Raw genomic sequence first — 19,257 nt, 5'->3', positions numbered from 1 at the left:
CTCTCATTGTACATAGTGCCACAACTTTTCCGTAACCAAAAATCAAACTCCCTGTACTGATACGCCACCGATGATTCCAACCACGCGTTAACCCATTCGCGAAGAATTCTATCTATAGCAGAAACAGACAAATGATACTTACGAATTGAAATTGATATATATTCCTTTTATGGTTACATGTCACTTTCAACTAACACAGTAACACGTACAACGATTCAAATAAAAAAGGGGATAATATTATTATAGGACATGACACTAAATAAATTATTGTGGGACACTCACTGTTTAGTGAAAAAATAAAAAACTCAGACTTTTATGTTCAGCGATAATTATACTGAATTTTAAAGGTTAAATTAAAATATGGTTTGAACTTAACTTGAGACCTAGAATTAAGTTGGATAAAATCCACACAATATATCATTCACACCTCGTATTTGCTTGTGCAAATAATTTCTTTTCCTCAAATTTGCTTCAAGGTTAGCTAGACTTATCAAGAGATCGAATTACTCTTCTTTAAGGATAGTCCCAAAAGGGAAATATATTAATTCACAAAATATATACACAAATGGAGGCCTACATACATAAAAGCCAGTAAGGACAACCTAGCTCCAAATACTCCCAAAAGGCTCCATATGATATGTGTAAAGGCCAAACAGGAGAAATGTTTGTGTGTATGTCTATGGAAGGGCAAAAAAGAAATTAAATGTCTGTGTGGTGGACCATGGTGTTAACAATCAGAATGCAGTCTCTATAAAGACATTATGTATCCCCATTATATTACTTTGGGATGTCATGTAAGTTAATATCTAAGAATCACATAATAAAAATAAAGAATATTTAATTCTAGCACTGAGTGATGTTTACCTTGTAATTCTAGTCGGCAAAAAACTACAAGAAAATAAATCAGCGGACCAGCCTATATTATCTATTACTAGTTGACTCAAATCAAGAAGATCACGTCAACTGTCTAACCAACTTAATTGATTGAGATTGTCCCATTGTAGTCATATATTTGGTCATTAACAAGAAGCTATTGATTACTGAAAATGAGTTCAGAATAATTAACTTATATACTCCTTTTAACAGGTAACATTATATTATATCTCTCAATCATAATCATTCTATGTATAGATGAAAGAGATAATTGTAAAATTGATGTGTTACTTTTATGGTTACATGTCACTTCAATTCCAACTAGCAGACAAACTAATATCATTGGTCATTTCCCTTGTACATGCATGCATACTTAAATTTCCATGTTTCTTTCTTTAAAAATGATGCGTATTCAAATAAAAGATTGTATGACATACGCTCTTTGACCAAGTGGCAGGAAATCTATGGCTAACTAATTAAGGGAGAATTTGACCATTTGTAGTTTTGTACTCCATATTTGGTAATTTAATTTTTGTAAGTGTTATTATTATAAAAATATATAAAGGCTATTGTAGGTATCGTTATGTCAAGAAATTTTCATACTTAAATACTGTAATTACAATACTTATGGCAAAACTATACTAAATAAAAAAAAAATCCGAGAAGAATAAATGTTTAATATCCTCCGGGCTCATCAAAGAGATATAAGTCAAGAGAGGTAAGTCAAGATAAAGATATTTATGCTTGGTTGTCATTTACTTTGCTTAATTATTAACTTCTTTGTGAATATGTCTCATCAATGATCTGAGACGTAAATCAAGAGGAAGATGTTTATGCTTGGTTGCCATTTTTTTTTATCAGGGGGGAGGGGGTGGGGGGTACCCGAGGGAGAACACTAGACTTAGCTACTCTCCCGAATTCTAGGAGCGCAGGTGACTAGGGCCAGATCGTGGAGATAGGCCCTCTCACTAATCATAGGGCTAGAGCAAAAAGTTTCCCAACTCCCTTGCCGGAAGGTTCTAAGGTCAGCAAGAGAGTCAGCGACCATATTTTGTTCTCTGTAGACTACTCGGATGGTGATGTTCCAGTCTCTACGAGCCCACCATTGGATATCCTCAATAATATTTCTGATGGGGCCCAAAAGCACAGTGCTGGCTTGAATCCACTCAACAATCTTCTTTGCATCAGATTGAATCTCGATATCCCGTATTCCCTTCTTTGCTTGGTTGCCATTTACTTTGCTTACTTATTAATTTCTATGTGGATAAATGTCTAATCGTATAACAATAATCATATATAAGATGTCTAACCTAAACCCCCAATGTTTGTGGTGACTTCTATATGAATATGACAATGTTAATTATTAATTGAAATTGATTTATTCCTTTTATAGTTACCTGTCACTTCCAACTAACACAAGCATCATTATTGTTGGTCATTCTCCTCCCTACACATGCGGACTTAAACTTTCATGTTTCTTTCTTTAAATTCATATGCATTCAAATGAAATAGGGGAAAAAGTGACTGTAGGACATGACACTCTCACTAAGTGGGTAGAAATCATAGTGGTCATATCTTTTATGAGAAACTATGGCTAGTTAAGCCTGAATTATTTGACTATATTTGTATTCCATATTTGTTCATTTAATTTGCTTATTGGTGGGAAAAAAAAAAAAGCCAAACCTTTAAACTTGTCACAATTATATGCAAACCTTTCAAATTTAGTGGTAAAAGATTTAGACTTGTATGTTCGGTGACAATTATACCAATTTCTTAATGTTGAGCTGAGACATGGTTTGAACTTAACTTGAGACTAACTGACTAATTAGGTTGGATAAAACTCACACAATCTCATCCACACCCCGTGATAGTTAAAGTAGTTATTTTTTTGAGTTAATTACTGAAATGATCCATTAATTATAGCGAAATTACCAATTTGGTCCTTGGCTATTTTTTTTATCAATTAAGTTCCTCAACTTTAAAAATCTTAACCAATTAGTTCTTCCATTTGTCGTTAGACATCCGTTAACTCGGGACCAAATTTGTAATTTTGCTATAGTCAAGAGACCATTTCAATAATTAACTTTTTGGAGAAAATTGTGCATGTGATGACCGAAATGGTCCCTTGACTATAGCAAAATTACCAATTTGGTTTTGAGTTAATGAATGTCTAACGGCAAAACAAACGGAGGACCAAATTAGTTAAGATTTTTAAAGTTGAGAGACTTAATTGGTAAAAAAATAGTCCCAGAACAAATAAATAATTCCGCTATAGTTAAGGAACCATTTCGGCAATTAACTCTTATTTTTAATCATTTAGGTTCTAGTTTCATTTCAATTGTAAAATGAATTTTTTCAGATTAATTGAAGATCATATTTGCTTGTGCAAATCATTTTCTTTTCCTCAAATTTGCTTCAAGGTTAATTAGCTAGACTTATCAAGAGAATTACTCTTCTTTAGGGATAGTCCCACAAGTGAAATATATTAATTCACAAAATATATACACAAATGGAGGCCTACATAAAAGCCAGTAAGGACAACCACCAAATACTCCCAAAAGCTATATATGATGTGTAAAGGACAAATTAAATGGGAAGAAATTTCTGTGTGTGGGGAACTTAGCATGCATATGATGTCCCCATGGGCCAGGGTGACAATTATTTTGAGATGTCACTTAGGAGATAAATCAATCTAAATTATTACTAATTATTAATTAGTTCAAACAAAGAATGCCAATAAACAATTATCATAGTGAATCGAACTTGAAATATGATGATTACCAAATCAACGATCTAACCAACTTAATTGAAATTATCCTGTTGCAGTCATATATATATATCTAGTCATTAACAAGAAGCTATTGATTACTAAAAATGAGTTCAGAATAATTAGCTTATATACTCCTTTAACAGATAACATTATACTTCTCAACCATATATAAATCATTCTATGTATAGATGAAAGAGATAATTGTGAAATTGGTGTGTTACTTTTATGGTTACATGTCACTTCAATTCCAACTAGCAGACAAACTAACATCATTGGTCATTTCCCTTGTACATGCATACTTAAATTTCCACGTTTCTTTCTTTAAAAATGATGTGCATTCAAATAAAAGATTGTGCGACATACACTCTTTGACCAAGTGGCAGGAAATCTATGGCTAACTAATTAAGGCAGAATTTGACCATTTGTGTACTCCATATTTGCTAATTTAATTTTTGTAAGTGTTATTATTATAAAAACATATAAGGCTACGGTAGGTATCGCTATATCAAAAAAATTTCATACTTAAATATTGTAATTATAATACATATTGCAAAACTATACTAAATAAAAAAAAAATCGGAGAAGAATAAATGTTTAATAACCCCGGGGCTCATCAAAGAGATGTAATGTAAGTCAAGATCCAGGAAGACACTTATGCTTGGTTGTTATTTACTTTGCTTACTAATTAACTTCTCTGTGAATATGTCTAACGTTATAACAATAATCACGTCTAAGGTGCTAACACATACCCAAATCCCCAATGTTCAATTCGTGGAACTTCTATATGAATATGTCTAATGGTAAGCAACAAATTACATCTATAGTGTATAATTCAAACCCAAACCACCAATGTTTGTGAAAGCAATCAAACCCTTATTTTTTACTCCGTAATTTCTATGTGAATATGTTTAATTTAACGGCATAACAAAAATCACGCCTAGGAGCTTAACCTAAACCCAAACGCACAATGTCCGTGGCAGAAATTAAGCCTTTATTTATTAACTTCTCTATAAATATGTTTAACGATATAAGAACAATCACATCTAAGGAGGCCAACTCAAATCCAAACTCTCAATATTTGTGGTAGAAATCAAACTTTTACATCACTACTTAAAACAAATGTTAAGTGAGGCTTCTCATTTACTATATCAATGCCATAAGCGGAAAATATAGTTTATGTTTATTTGGGGGTTAGGAATTGACGGTCTATGGAGTGATGATAATGGGAATTGGGAAATGCCAGGTCATAACAATGTGATTGACTCATCAATCATCCTAATAAGTAATAATAAGCGATGTACTCACCGTTAACACGTACACCTTAGATGACACAATAAAACCCCGGACAAGCGTCACGGCGAAGCCTCTCCTGTCACACCCCTATATAAACCCCAGTGGTCTTCGGAAAATCTTTCCGTGGCTGATTTGATTGTGAATTGCGAAGATGGGGGACGTCAACGAGGATACGACGTCGTTTGCCCTCCCACCAGGTTCAGGGTTTTACCCTTCCGACGAACAGCTCGTCCGCTACTACCTCTCCCTGAAGAATGACGGCGATCTTCACGGCGGCGGCGCGAACGTAATCAAGGAGATTAACCTCTACAATTTTGACCCGTTCAACTTACCTGAGACCTCCTGCTTCCGATTCGGCCGCGGCGGGAGGCGCCGCCACTGGTTCTGCTTTGTCGCTAGGGCTTTGAAGGATAGAGGAATCAGGCGAGCCGGCGGCGGGTACTGGAAAAGGAGAAGGAGGGATAGGGTTGTTGTGGATCGGAGTTTGGGGAAAGCCGTGGTTGGAAAGCGCAAATGCTTCGTTTTCTACTTTGGAGATTCTCAATCTCCGAAGACTGCTGTGAAAACTGACTGGTTTATGTATGAATACGAACTACTTAATCATCCAACGGTACCCCTCTTATACAGAGCTCCGCTTTCGTATTTCTTAGCACTCGTAATTTGTAAATCGATGGACAGATTGTACTCGTGCAAACACGGTTTAGGTTATTCTTAATAGTATGATTCATTGGGAGGATCGAATTCAGGTTTTAAAATCAAGCTTGGGGTTTTGATTTTTGAGTATGTTGAAATAATGAAGGGGGCCTTTGTTTTTACACTTCACACTGCAAGGTATAAATATGATGGGGTTAAAATCAAGATGCTATTCTACTATTCTAGTATTCTGGTTCAATTGTTTACTAGCACGATTTATTTTTAAAAAACCTGTGATTTAGGTGTTATTTGTGACTGGTAAATGTCTGAATATGAGGCAGTTGATAAGAAAATCAATTGTTGGTTCATGGTTTGCATGATTTTATTCGTCATTGCCTTTGACTCATGGCCTGTTCTGTCTTATGTTTGATACATGCTTTTGTTCATATGCAGGCTGCTTTTGTCCTATGTCGAATTTTTTCCAAATCACATCATGGAAACAACCTGTCAGAAAATACAGTGAGTTCCTGTGCTGAAGAAAGTGTTGCAAGTGTTCGTAACATTGGTTTTCAGTGCAATGGAACTGCTACATCAGCAACCGAAGAAAAAATGCAGGATGAGAAGAATGAGGTTTTAAATTTCCCAGTGGATACAGTTAGCAAGATAGATAACCTTGTTAGTGAACCAATTGGTGACCAGGTAATGTGTGATAAAATATTTTCTGCTGCGTTTTAGTTCAATTTTCTTAGTAATCTTCCTTTGAATTATCTTTTTCTTTTTCCTTGATACCCTGAGTACGAAGTACTAAGTTATGACCAATGAACTAAAACAATTCCAACTACCACAAATCACAGCTACTCCTAAATAATGGAAACTAAAGTACTCACCAATTATGAGATTAAAACTACCTTGCCAGTTACCAGGCTTGCTCCTGGTGAGGTTTGAACAGGAGGGCCTGGCCTTAAGGTCTTTGCCAACTAAGCAAGACTTGAGAGCTTTGAATTGTCTTTAAAATGGTAATGATCACAAGATGAGCCAATGCAACTTGCTAGTTCTTGTTATCAAGTATTTGTGATATCTATGTATGCTTTATGCACCTCATATCTTGTGATGTTAGATGTTCTAGCGCAGCAAATAAGCCTTTTCTAGCTTCAACTTGAAATTACCTTCAGTTCCTATTGATCGATAGGTAGCCAATGTAGGTGTTTTCTGAAGTTAGATTCAAAGATTTCTGTCTTTCGTCTCCCAATCTACCATCTTTCATCATAGGCTATGCATACTAGTTCTTAATGTGAATAATGTCAACTGAATTTGCCTACAATTCTTCATAGGTTGTTGCTTTTTGCAGATAAGATCACCAGGACTTTTTAGTACTGGTGCTACATTTATTGAAGCCTTGCCCTTGGCTGCTGAGGAAGGATTAGGCATACTTGAAGGAGATTTTTTGGAGCTGGATGACCTTGTCTGCCCACTTTTGGGCATTGACTAATTTATTAAAATACCAATTTAAACCAAAAAAAAAAATTGATTTCTCTAAGAGAAAGATGGATTATCACTAAGTGATACAAAAGAATTACAATACCAATGTTGGATTACAATTCCAATTCAGATATTATTGGCTTATTACCAATCTTGGATTACAATTCCAAAGAGATTATTGATACAATACCAATCTTGGATTACAACTCCAAATGAGATACTATTGATACATTACCAATCTTGGATTACAATTCAGACATCTAAATGAGATACCATTCCATTACTTTCCCAAGAACAGTCGGGATGCATACAGATATTGTTGATACAATCATGTAAGGTTATGTAAGATATATTGGTGGTGAAAGCCTGAAGATGTGAAGTGTTGTCTGTTCTTTGGAGACAATTGTCCCATGGCGCAAATCATCTGGTTTATGAGGTACTTTTGGATTTTTGTCTTTTAATTCTATCTTTGATTTTGATGAGCAGAGAAAGTGACTTGGATTATTATCGGAGTGGTCTTTCTGATTGGGCAATTCATGTCATCGATAGGGATCTGTTTGGTGCTCTGTTCTTTGGAGACAATTGTCCCATGGCGCAAATCGTCTGGCTTATGAGGTACTTTTGGATTTTTATCTTTTAATTCTATCTTTGATTTTGATGAGCAGAGAAAGTGACTTGGTTTATTATCGAAGTGGTCTTTCTGATTGGGAAATTCGTGTCATTGATAGGGATCTGTGTGGTGGTTAGCATCTGTGTCGTGGATTATCAATGTATCAATCTCAACTCTACTCTGTTCCCACCTTGCCAAGCTGTTGGCCATTTTGCTGAAGGTGGAGTCAACTACGCTGAGCATTCGCCGCTTAGCCTTGTAGATTTTCTGTTATCTCAGCTTTGCAGACAGACTGTTTTCCTGTTTTTGTTGGTCAATCAACAAACTTGCTTGTTTGAAATAAATGAAGTTTGTGTGAACTTGCTGCTTCAGTCCTATGCTGCTGCTTTAGACTACTTTCTATTTGTATCTGTAAAATACTTTGGATTTTCAGTACTCTGATACTTTGTTATAGCAGCATTTGCAGGTTATGCTTATATATTTCAATGTGCATCTCACAGCTTTGCCTTTATTGCAGTAATTAAAAAGCAAATAATTAAATGGTGGTTAGTAATTTAGTATCCTCACTTAAGTGTTTTTATTAAATTTTTATGCATTTTTATGTACATTATGCTATAAAAATTATACTACTATATATTATCTTGAACATAAATATTATCGCTATTATACTTTTTGTATTATTGTTATAATAAACTACATCTTTTTTTATATTATAAATTATTACTATTAAAGAATATAAATAAAATATTATTAAAAAATGAATAATTATAAACTAAATTTCATTTACATTTTAATTAGCAAGGATGGTTACTATTACCTAAAAAATGAATATTAAATTTATATATAAAAAAATTACATCATTATCAAACAAAAGTATGAATATTGTTTTTCATTACTACTTTAATAAATTATAAAATATAGTTTAGACTAATTTTTTTAATAATTATGACATGATTATAATTTTAATATGAAAAATGCTATTTACCTTTACAAATAGCACTCACAAACTTGTTTGTCACTCATGTGACAAAGTTTAATAGGCTTATATATATATGGTTAAGTTTCAGTACGGCCATGTCTTAACGTGCGGTCAGTGTGGGACACACCAATAGTTATGCAAACAAGCACTAATAGCGTTAGAAAATGCACAACAAAAAAATGCATCAATTCACACAAAAAAATGCATCAAATCACACAAAAAACACCATTAGATAGGCATCACCACAAAACGTACCATTAAGTACGCATATAATGGCAAAATGGCAATGTGTCCTATTTTGTGGTTTTGGCAAAACGAAATGGATACAATTGTTTTTCCCTTTGGTAGTTTATTGTTATTATTATCATTTGAAAAAAAGTGTCAATTTGACCATTAAACTTATAGCTTTTGTGTAATTTAACCATTTAACTTAAAATATGTATAAACAAACCATTAAACAAATATAACATACGCAATTGAACCATCATTAAACAAACAAAATTTATGCAATTGAGGCATTTAAAAAATGTTTCAGTACAATTTGACTTGTAAATATTTCAATCGATCCAACTCGGATAAAATGAAAACTATGAGTAATATGAGTAGATTTTATTAGAAAAATTTATAAAAATATCTCAATTATACATATTTTCTATGTTTGATGGCTTAATTTCACATGTTTTAAGTTTAGTCCCTTAATTACACAAAATTTGTAAGTTGAATGACTTTGACATTTTTTTTTCTTATTTATAAAAGTTAGGCGGTTTCCTAGGTAGCTCCTTGATTACAAAACAAGGTTTTGGATTAATGTAACAACTAGTTCCGCTGTAGTACTGGCTAATTCTTAGAACTCTCTAATTGAATCCGGGTTCGAACCCCGGCAGCGGAATAAAATTTTTCCGTTCTAATTTTCCTCCGTTTTCCAATAACAAGATTCAAGAATTCTCCTTTAGTCCTGCTTTTTTCGCTTAATAGAGATGACCATTGTACTTGAATTTAACGAGGAAACTAATTCCTAGGGAAGAATTTCTGGGGCAAAGATAGAAAAAAGATTTTACTCTACTTATTGCCACTTTAGTTCTCAGTTTTAAAAATAAATAAATAAATTTTATGAGATTATAGATACTAATCACAATCATCATATCAAGGTAACGATTTGATAAATCATAAATAAATAATAAATTGAGATGAAAACAAAGCTCGAGGTAACTAGTGTCCTGTGAACTAATCGTAGTGTTATCCAAATGTCAAGTGAAAACAAGACTAATCATAAGGAGATTAGAGACCAAAGAAATTTGTTGATTTTATTTAGTTTGAATCTTAAAGAAGATAATAAATCTAAAATAATTCATTCAAAACTTGTATTTTGAAGATTATATACTAAGCACCTTGTGTTCAATTGACACCTCTATGACTCTTCTTGAATGAAGGTCATAGGATCGAACATCACTAGAAAGCTCAGGCCCAAAAGCATAAGCCTAGATCCAAGACCAGACTATTATAGAACATGAATTGTGAATATAGAGTTATGAAATTGTGAATATAGAGTTCTAAAATTGTGAACATGGATCCGGAGCGGGTCTATGGCATAACAACCGCGGGTCGCAGGCCAGACTATATATATATATTTATTTATTTATTAAAAAAATAGTGCGGGTCGCAGGCCGGCACCCGTGCGAGTCTTGGACCTTAGCGGGCTAGGCATGCTCCTTCGTGGGTCTCTTTTTTTTTCTTTTTTTTTTGTAGCCCTAAGCCGCTCCACCGCGGGGCGGGTGTGGACTAGCTCGCGAGTTTCTGCTCACTTTAATAGTACTAGGCCTAACTTTAAATTAATATTATCTATAATTTTCTCTCGTCCTACTTATATTCCTACCTAGCTTTATGATAAAGCAGGTTCCATAAAACCATTTATCATTGAGTATTTTTAAATTTCAGCAACAGCTTTTATCATTTTGTTTGTATAATTGTTTAGGGTTCAAATATGAATCTTAAATTTGAAAGAAAAAAAAAATTGTGTACTTTATAAAATGATGGTTGTGTTTTGATAAAATGGCAGTGTATCTTACTCTGGGGGGTTTTGACAGTGTATTTTTAAGCAGCAATTCAACATCTAAATTAAATACAATCCTAGTAATTTAACATCTAGCTCCGCTGTAGCATTGGCTAATTCTTAAATCTTTGGTTGAATCCGGGTTCGAAACCTGGCAGCGGAATACAAGTTTTTATAGTTTTTTTTGGCATTATGAATCTCTTTACTTAGTCAATCTAGTGTGTGTGTGTTTTTTTTTTTTTTTTTGGAGAAACTTAGTCAATCTAGTGTTGTTTTTCTAATCAATGCCTTTAAATTTATTCATCAGTCTTGTCTAATGACAATTTTGTCAATTCCATTCAGGGATGACAATTATACCTAATTTTGATAGGAATCATACTTCACCGTGGAATAATAATAGAGAGGACTTTCAGAGAATAGACACGAAAAGAGGGAAAATATTTTAGTCTCCGCATTGCTCTATCTTATCCTTGATATTATATACAAATTTAAAATATAAATTTTTTAAGGTGAGGTTGTGGATACTCATCATCAGCATCAAGGTATCATGGTATCGATGAGACCAAGTCCAAACTAAACAAGTTGGGATGAAAATAACTACAAGAAAAAGTATGGGTTGAGACTAGTTATGTTATTTAAATGTTGTAATGAAAATGAAACTAATTATTAGAAGATGTGGCTCGCTTCCTACATATTTCTCACAAGGACAAGGATAGATTTGAATAAGTTTTCATTCCATAATGAGGATAATGATGGGGAATTAGGGCAGAAACAAAGAGAGTGCCCTTTGCATATTCCCCACCCTGTTATCATCCTTACTTTTATAATCCACTTAAACCGGACATTGTCTTTGGATATCGAATTATATTAGTTTTTTTTAATAAGCAATGGAAAGTATTGGTAATTTATTTATTTATTTTTTTAAAATATATATTTTGCTTAGTATCATGTCTAGTTTCAAGCTTTTAGTTTATCGTTTTATTAAGATGTCAGTGAACTTGATAGCACATACCTTAGTTAGGGTCGAGACTCTCAAACTGATGACTCTCTTGTTTTGGAAGTTATCCCTCCCGATCGTATTCACTCACTCTTTTCTTATTCTAGATAATATAGTCTTCTTTTTTTCTTTTTTTTTTTATACTTTCAAAAAAAAAAAAAAAACTTATGAAGACATTAATATATTATTTTAGTTATTTACTTATTATCAAAATATTTTATGATTCCAATCCCTGCAAAATCAATTTTCAACATGCCATACGGCATTGTTTCCTTCGCAGATTAAACACAGTACAGTACACCAACAAACGGTTGCAGGAAAGTGGCTAATGTTTATGTTATTGTTATTGTTATCAATCTGATGTGAAATAATGCAATTTTTCGTGGTCCAATAATTTCATTTGATGAAACATCGCTTTAATTAAACCTCTCTATCGGCTAGTTAAATACACTTGAAGAACCTCACATGCCATTGTCCTTAGCCGTTGTTGGTCCCCAATTGGTTGGCCCTAAGTAGAATATAATTTGTGTATTTGAGTGGTCATCAAAAGTTTAATTCTTATCAACACACTCATTATATATGGACGAATAGTGGTAACAGATTTTTCTTGACCAAAAAATTATGATTTGACGAATTGTTATCATCTAATTTAACAGTAAGAAAATTTTACCTGATTGTATGACTTTCTGACAAAACCTCAAATTATTGCTTCTTACGTTATTTTCAGCAACCTGAGAAGCTTCCCAGAACAATTTCAGTAGCTAAATGAAGACAAACTGATGTCTTGACATGCATATGGGACAATTGCAGTCTTGCACGATACTTGTTGCATACTTTTGACGGAAAAAAAAATGATGAGTATACTCTAAAATAAAATTCTTACATGTTTTTATTTTACGGAAAAAAAAAAACGGAAATCAATTATTTTCTCCTAATCAATCAGAACTTTCTGATCTACACCAACAAATAGTTAAAAAAAAAAAGAATATATGCTGGCAGAAGAATAATTGCATGGAAATTGTTTCACAAACCAAAATAAGAATATATGTAATATATTCTCAAAAAAAAAAAAAGAATATATGTAATATTACTCTCGTTAACAATCTTGTTTTATTCGTATTTTTCACACAGGCAATAATTCAATTAAGTCATCAGATTGTTGATAAGGACTCAACCACATTCAGTTACACCTAAAATAATGTGGTTAGCCACTTGTTGGCAACAAGCACTGGCCCTCCCATCAAATAGGCTACTAAGTCATATCATGATTTAGTGTTCCACTATCTTGTCGAGTTAGGATGTAGGGGCTCATGGCAAAGGAATTTTGTTTTTGTGACCAAAGATATCCAAAGTTTGCATGATGTCTTGGGTAGGGGTGTGCAAACTTCGGTTAAAGTTCGATTAACCAACCAAACCGATGAATTTCAGTTAACCGTTCTTTAACTGAAAAATTTTGGTCCGTCTAATGGTTAAAGGATTTGCAAAATTTTGGTTAACAGTTAATTCGGTTCGAAACTATCGGTTAACCAAAATTTTATATATATATATATATATATATCTATATATGATGTTTGGACTTTATAATTTGTGTTTTATGTTTGTAGTGTTGTTATGGTATTGTGTTTGTATATTTTCTTATGGATATATTATTATAGATATTATTTTAGTTGAATTTATTATTATAGGTATTATTTTAAAGATTTAGAACTTTAGCTTAAAAAATTTCGACTAATCAGTTGACCGACCGGTTAACTAAAAAAAATTTCGATTCGATAATACAAAATTCGGTTCGATTAACGGTTAAACCTTTAAAAACTTCGATTAAAATGGTTTGGTTAACCAATCGCACACCCTACTCTTGGGACTGGGCCTACAAGAATAACCATGTTGATTATAAAATATAATTAAAATAATAAATATTTACAATAATTATCCATTACTGAGATGAAAAAAATCATTTTTTTTTTACTAATTTGGTAGCTACAATACTACAAATTTAACTTTCAAAAGACTAGGAAAATATGCCCGAATTTTAGAAGGTACTAAGGTATTATAACCTTAAAATGAATAGTAAAAACATTAAACCAATGGTGGAGCCTAAGCATAAGTTCCATCGCACAATGTGTCGTCTAATACATTAACTATGGTTTTCAGCCAGCTGACAGCAGATCACACATCTCTGGAACAACTATGAAGCCGTCCATCGCCCGTCCCCTTGTTTGTTCCAAAAACGTTTTCCCCATTCAACTTCCATTAATTTTGATTACACTTGTGTGAGACCGTGAACTGATTTCCTCTTTTCTACAAGAGTTGAATATCAACTTTAATAAAAATAAAATTCTTTGCTTCTTTAATTTCAAGAGCTTGCGGGCCTCAATACCGGTCAAATCTTTGTTTAATGAGTCAAACCTTTGATTAATAGGTCCGATCTTTTAACTTCATTAATCAAAGATCCAACCTGTCTCACGAGTCTGACATAAGTTTTTGCCTTTGATTAAAGTTTTAAACTAATAATTAAATTGTTTGTTTTCACATTTACTCATTCGTTCATATTTTTTGGGTGATAAGAGAAATCTTCAACCACTCTCCAAAGGTGTGCAGTGTGTAAAACCCATCTTGCGACTTTAGCTGACAAAAGATTATAAGTAAACCACTCTAGGTGTTGACCAGCTCAAACCGAGAAAGCCAATAGGCCTTGATAGAGATTACGCTCAAAATCGGATACTTATACACGTGCTCAGTATTTGTACAAGAGACTGGTAGGTTCATTTCCCAAGCATAATCAACCACTATGTGTTCCACCCGACCCAAGTCTAGTCAAAAGATAGTCCCTATGGGATTAGTAGCAGCTTTGCACCCGGGATAGGACTCCTGAGCTCATATGATCGGGAAGGCTAGCTATCCCAAGCACTGAACCTTCATTATTAGAAGACAAATACAACCCGACCGTGTTGCCGGACTATAACATAATAATGCAAATGACAAAATTTCGTAGCATGTGGAATTATTATGACCACCCCATCGTAATCGGTGCATGTAGGACACGTGGTTAATATGTCGGACACTCGACATGTGCTCCTCAAGACTTTTATATAAGGCATATTGAATGCCTGTAGGGAGTTTTTTGGGAGACTTTAGAACACACTAGCCCTAAGCTCGGGAACGTCTGATATTATAACTAGCTCCCTGAGTTCATACACTTTACCAAAAACAACATACTTAGGTATTTGTCACAAACTCACATCAGGTCACTCTAGTTAAAAGTCAAACTTTTAATCTTATCATTAACCAACTTGGTTGAAACTTCCTATCTCATTCCAAAGTAGTATAAATGTGCAGGTGAGAGACCAAACAAATTGCATAGCAAGAGTTTGTGTGAGGAAATATGGGTAGGCTCAAAGGGATTCCTCTTCTCTTCCTGTTTGTATTGATCTCCTTCCAAGAATGTTTAGTTTCATCAAACAAAGCCACCTACATTGTCCACATGGACAAGGCATTTATGCCCAAATCTTTTGTCAGTCACGACCACTGGTACAACTCTGTTGTTAACTCCGCAAAACTCAAAAAACCAAAGTCAGACGACCAACAAAATCCGACCAGGCTTCTCTACACTTACGACCATACACTTCATGGTTTTAGTGTCGTCTTATCCGAGGAAGAATTCGAATCTCTCAAGGAATCTCCGGGGTTTGTGTCGGCTTACCGGGACAAGACTGTGACGCTTGACACAACGCATACTTTTGAGTTTCTCTCTCTAAATTCCGCGACGGGGCTGTGGCCGGCGTCGGAGTATGGCCGGGACGTGATCGTCGGCGTGATTGACACCGGCGTGTGGCCGGAGAGTGCGAGCTTTAGAGATGATGGGATGGGCGAAATTCCGGGGAGGTGGAAAGGGGAGTGCGAAGAAGGGGAACATTTTGATCCTTCCTTGTGTAACAAGAAACTGATCGGCGTTCGGTATTTCAACAAGGGAGTTATGGCGGCGAATCCGAATGTTACGATAATCATGAACTCCGGGAGGGACGTGGAGGGCCACGGCACGCACACGTCGTCCACGGCGGCCGGGAGCTACGTGGAGGAGGCGTCGTTCTTCGGGTACGCCGCCGGGACGGCGCGTGGGATCGCGCCGAGAGCGCGTGTGGCCATGTATAAGGTGATCTGGGAAGAAGGGCGGTATGCTTCCGATGTGCTCGCCGGAATTGACCAGGCGGTGGCCGACGGCGTTGACGTCATATCCATTTCCATGGGATTTGATCTTGTTCCATTGTATGAAGACCCCATCGCCATTGCCGCTTTTGGCGCCATGGAGAAGGGCGTCCTTCTCTCTTCCTCCGCCGGAAACGCCGGCTCCGGGCTCGGAAACCTGCACAACGGAATCCCGTGGGTTTTAACCACCGCCGCGGGGTCCATTGACAGGTGGTTAGCAGGAACTTTGGTTATAGGAAATGGAGAAGAAATCCTGGGATGGACTTCTTTCCCAGCCAGCGCTATTGTCATGAATCAGCCGCTGATTTACAACAAAACAATATCCGCTTGCAATTCATCTCTCTTACTTTCCAATTACAACGGAATAGTAATCTGTGAAAACATAGGATCATTCCAGGACCAAATCCGCGCCGTCGCAAATTCCAAGCTCCCAGCCGCCATTTTCATCTCCGACGACCCTGAAATCTTCGAGTTCAGCGATTTCCCATATCCCGGCGTGGTAATTTCCCCGGAAAACTCATACAACCTCATCAATTACGCTAAAAACAGCGAAAACCCCTACGCTACCATTAAATTTCAGCAGACATTTCTGGGCACGAAGTCTCATCCTGTGGTTGCAACCTATACTTCCAGGGGGCCAGCGCCGAGCTACCCTGGAATATTGAAACCCGACATAATGTCCCCTGGAACATTAGTATTAGCGGCCTGGATTCCAACATCCTTAGCGTCTTATATTTCACCTGATATAGAACTATCTAGCCCGTTCAATATGATTTCCGGGACTTCCATGGCCTGTCCCCATTCTTCCGGGATAGCAGCCCTGCTTAAAGGAGCCCATCCAGAGTGGAGCCCGGCGGCTATTCGGTCCGCCATGGTTACAACTGCAAATCCATTGGATAATTCCAATTTGCCCATTAAGGATCCTGCTTTTAACTACACCTCTGCTTCTCCCCTGTCCATGGGGGCAGGCCAGGTTAATCCAAACGCCGCGCTTAATCCAGGGCTGATTTATGATGCCAATCCCCAGGATTATGTCAATCTTCTCTGTTCCATGAATTTCACCCGAAAACAGATCCTCACAATCACTAGATCAACCAATTACGCCTGTGAAAACCCGTCTTCTGATCTCAACTACCCCTCTTTTATTCTCCTGTACCCTGTCAGTCAATCTACAACTAAATCTTGGGTTAGTCGGACATTTGTGAGGACTGTCACGTATGTTGGAGAGGGCCCCGCAACCTTCAGAGTTGAGGTAAGCTCGATTCTTGGTAATTCCCAGATTGAAATAAACAAGGCAAGTCTTTCCTTCAAGAACACGTACGAGGAGGCGGAGTACACGCTGGTTTTAACCTACAAGGGGAATCAGACTGGGGAAGTTGAGTTTGGTTCTGTGACTTGGGTTGATGAGAGTGGTAAGTATAAAGTTAGGAGCCCCATTGCCGTGGCGCCTATGATCCAGACATGGTGATTTGATACTTCTTTTCTTGGTTTCTCTACATGAATAGTTTGTTCAGTTTGCTGACAATTTGGTCTGAATAGTGTATTTTGGCCCCTGATTGGGTCACTCCCAGTTTCTGATTCAGTAACAAAGTTGTTTCCCCTTCCAATTCTGAAATAAAATTGTTTAAGGCCTTAGTTCGAATGTTGTTTGGATTTCATTTTTATGTTTATTTAATGACGCATTGATTGAACAAAAGATAAATAATAAATGGAGAGTGGACTGTTCATTAAGACTAGTGACACTTTATCACGTTAAAGAGTATAGAGTAAAATAAGAGTACATGTAATACAGCTTGTATTTAATGTTTTAATGTCTTATGTTCAAGGAGTAATTACGAGCATCACTTGCTTGTTTTTTAGTGATAAGAAAAACATGCCCTCATTATTGAAGGATCTATCAATGGATTGGCAGAAACTCTAGAACACAATGAGAGCAGGATCATGCAAGATAGAATATTTAGCGATGAAATCTATCACTCTATTTCTATTCTCTAGAAACACAAATCAACGAAATGTCTTATTTAGCGTTGAAATCTATAGCTCAATTCTATTCTCTATAAACATAAATCAACAAAATGTCTCAGTTTCATCTCATTATAAGCTTACACACTGCCTAAGAATCTTTTTAAAAAAAATCCTTTTAATCCCTTTTCTTCCCTTCTAAATTTCTTTTAAATAACTTGGATATTTGAAACAAGAGAGACTTAGATATGGCTGATTAGTCCAAGACCTCAGTCTAGTGGCACCTGATTGCACTCACATATGAAAGGGAGTGAGTTTGAGCCTTAGTATGGATGACTATTGACTCTTTGTGCTTCAGCAGATTGAGAAAGTATGTAGCTGAGTCAGTAGTACTAAAAAGATAGGACAAAATATCTATCTACAATTAACATATTATGCATTTAATATATTATGTGTTTTTTTAATTTATTTACAAGCACAATTTAAGATGGACCTTTGTCCATAGTATAACAATTGAATTAGATACACCCCTGATTTGGATATGGGATATTGGACCGGGCGCCCCAAAATATTCAGGCCTGGAAGGTCTGCTTCCTTATTAATCATTGAGCGAACCATTCTAGTGGGCCTAAGTCATAACACCAACAAGTATCATGTGAAATTAAGAAAATGTCAAAAAATATATATGCAGCCACTCGATTGAATTGGTTCAGATGTTGCCTCCACCAGATTGAATTGATTCAAACTAAATTGTTGGCGCGAATAACTTGTGTTTTAGTGACACCCGGTTGCACTCTCATATGGAAGGGGTGAATTCGAGTCTCAGTGGAGGCGATATTAACGCTTTAATAGATTGAAAAAATAGTTATGAACAAATACTGCATTATAACAGAGTCAATAGTACTAAAAAAAAACACTAAATCGTTGGTTCTAGTTCTTTGAAACATTGAACAATTGAACCTCGAATTGGTGGTCCGGAATTGAAACCAAAACGTGATCATCGTTACAAGTATGCAATATAGGACGAAATTTCTGATTTTACTCCCAATAGGGCTTCTTACTCAAATGGCTTCTTCCATGTTAAAGTGTTGTTTTCTTAAATTTGTGACTCTTCCTAGGGAATGCAGACGGCCCGCTAGGCTCTTGGAAAGGGTGAGATTCTAGCACGTGTTTCGTGAAGGAAATAAATGTACAGATTTATTGATTAATCTAGGACAGAATTCAAGATAGAGTACTACAATTCTTAAAGACCCTCCGGATGATATTGATTCTCTTCTCTGGAAGGACACTGGTTGGGCGATGACTCGGAGAATTACTTAGACAGAGCGTAAGCTCCTATCGCTTATGCACCCCCCTCCCCACCCCCCACCCAAAAAAAAAAAAAAAAAAAAAAAGAAAAAAAAAA

The 19,257-nt window shown here is 35.6% G+C and overlaps 2 protein-coding genes across 2 annotated transcripts; both read left to right on the top strand.

Moving 5' to 3' along the window:
- The first annotated feature begins 5,046 nt into the window (after nt 1-5,046).
- Nucleotides 5,047-8,150, top strand: LOC116026571 (NAC domain-containing protein 72-like). Its single transcript, XM_031267893.1, has 5 exons — nt 5,047-5,546; nt 6,023-6,268; nt 6,918-7,484; nt 7,598-7,663; nt 7,777-8,150. Exons 1-3 carry the CDS (start codon nt 5,088-5,090, stop codon nt 7,056-7,058), a joined length of 846 nt encoding a protein of 281 aa, XP_031123753.1. The 5' UTR covers nt 5,047-5,087; the 3' UTR covers nt 7,059-7,484; nt 7,598-7,663; nt 7,777-8,150.
- Nucleotides 8,151-15,055: 6,905 nt separating this feature from the next.
- LOC116026723 (subtilisin-like protease SBT3) lies at nt 15,056-17,532 on the top strand. Its single transcript, XM_031268091.1, has one exon. The coding sequence runs from the start codon at nt 15,070-15,072 to the stop codon at nt 17,356-17,358; it is 2,289 nt and encodes a 762-aa protein (XP_031123951.1). The 5' UTR covers nt 15,056-15,069; the 3' UTR covers nt 17,359-17,532.
- Nucleotides 17,533-19,257: the final 1,725 nt, after the last annotated feature.

The sequence above is a fragment of the Ipomoea triloba genome, chromosome 8, assembly GCF_003576645.1.
Source record: "Ipomoea triloba cultivar NCNSP0323 chromosome 8, ASM357664v1".
In the NCBI taxonomy this organism is placed as follows: Eukaryota; Viridiplantae; Streptophyta; class Magnoliopsida; order Solanales; family Convolvulaceae; genus Ipomoea; species Ipomoea triloba.
The sequence above is the reverse complement of the archived record's forward strand: the minus strand, read 5'-3'. Positions and strand labels throughout refer to the sequence as shown.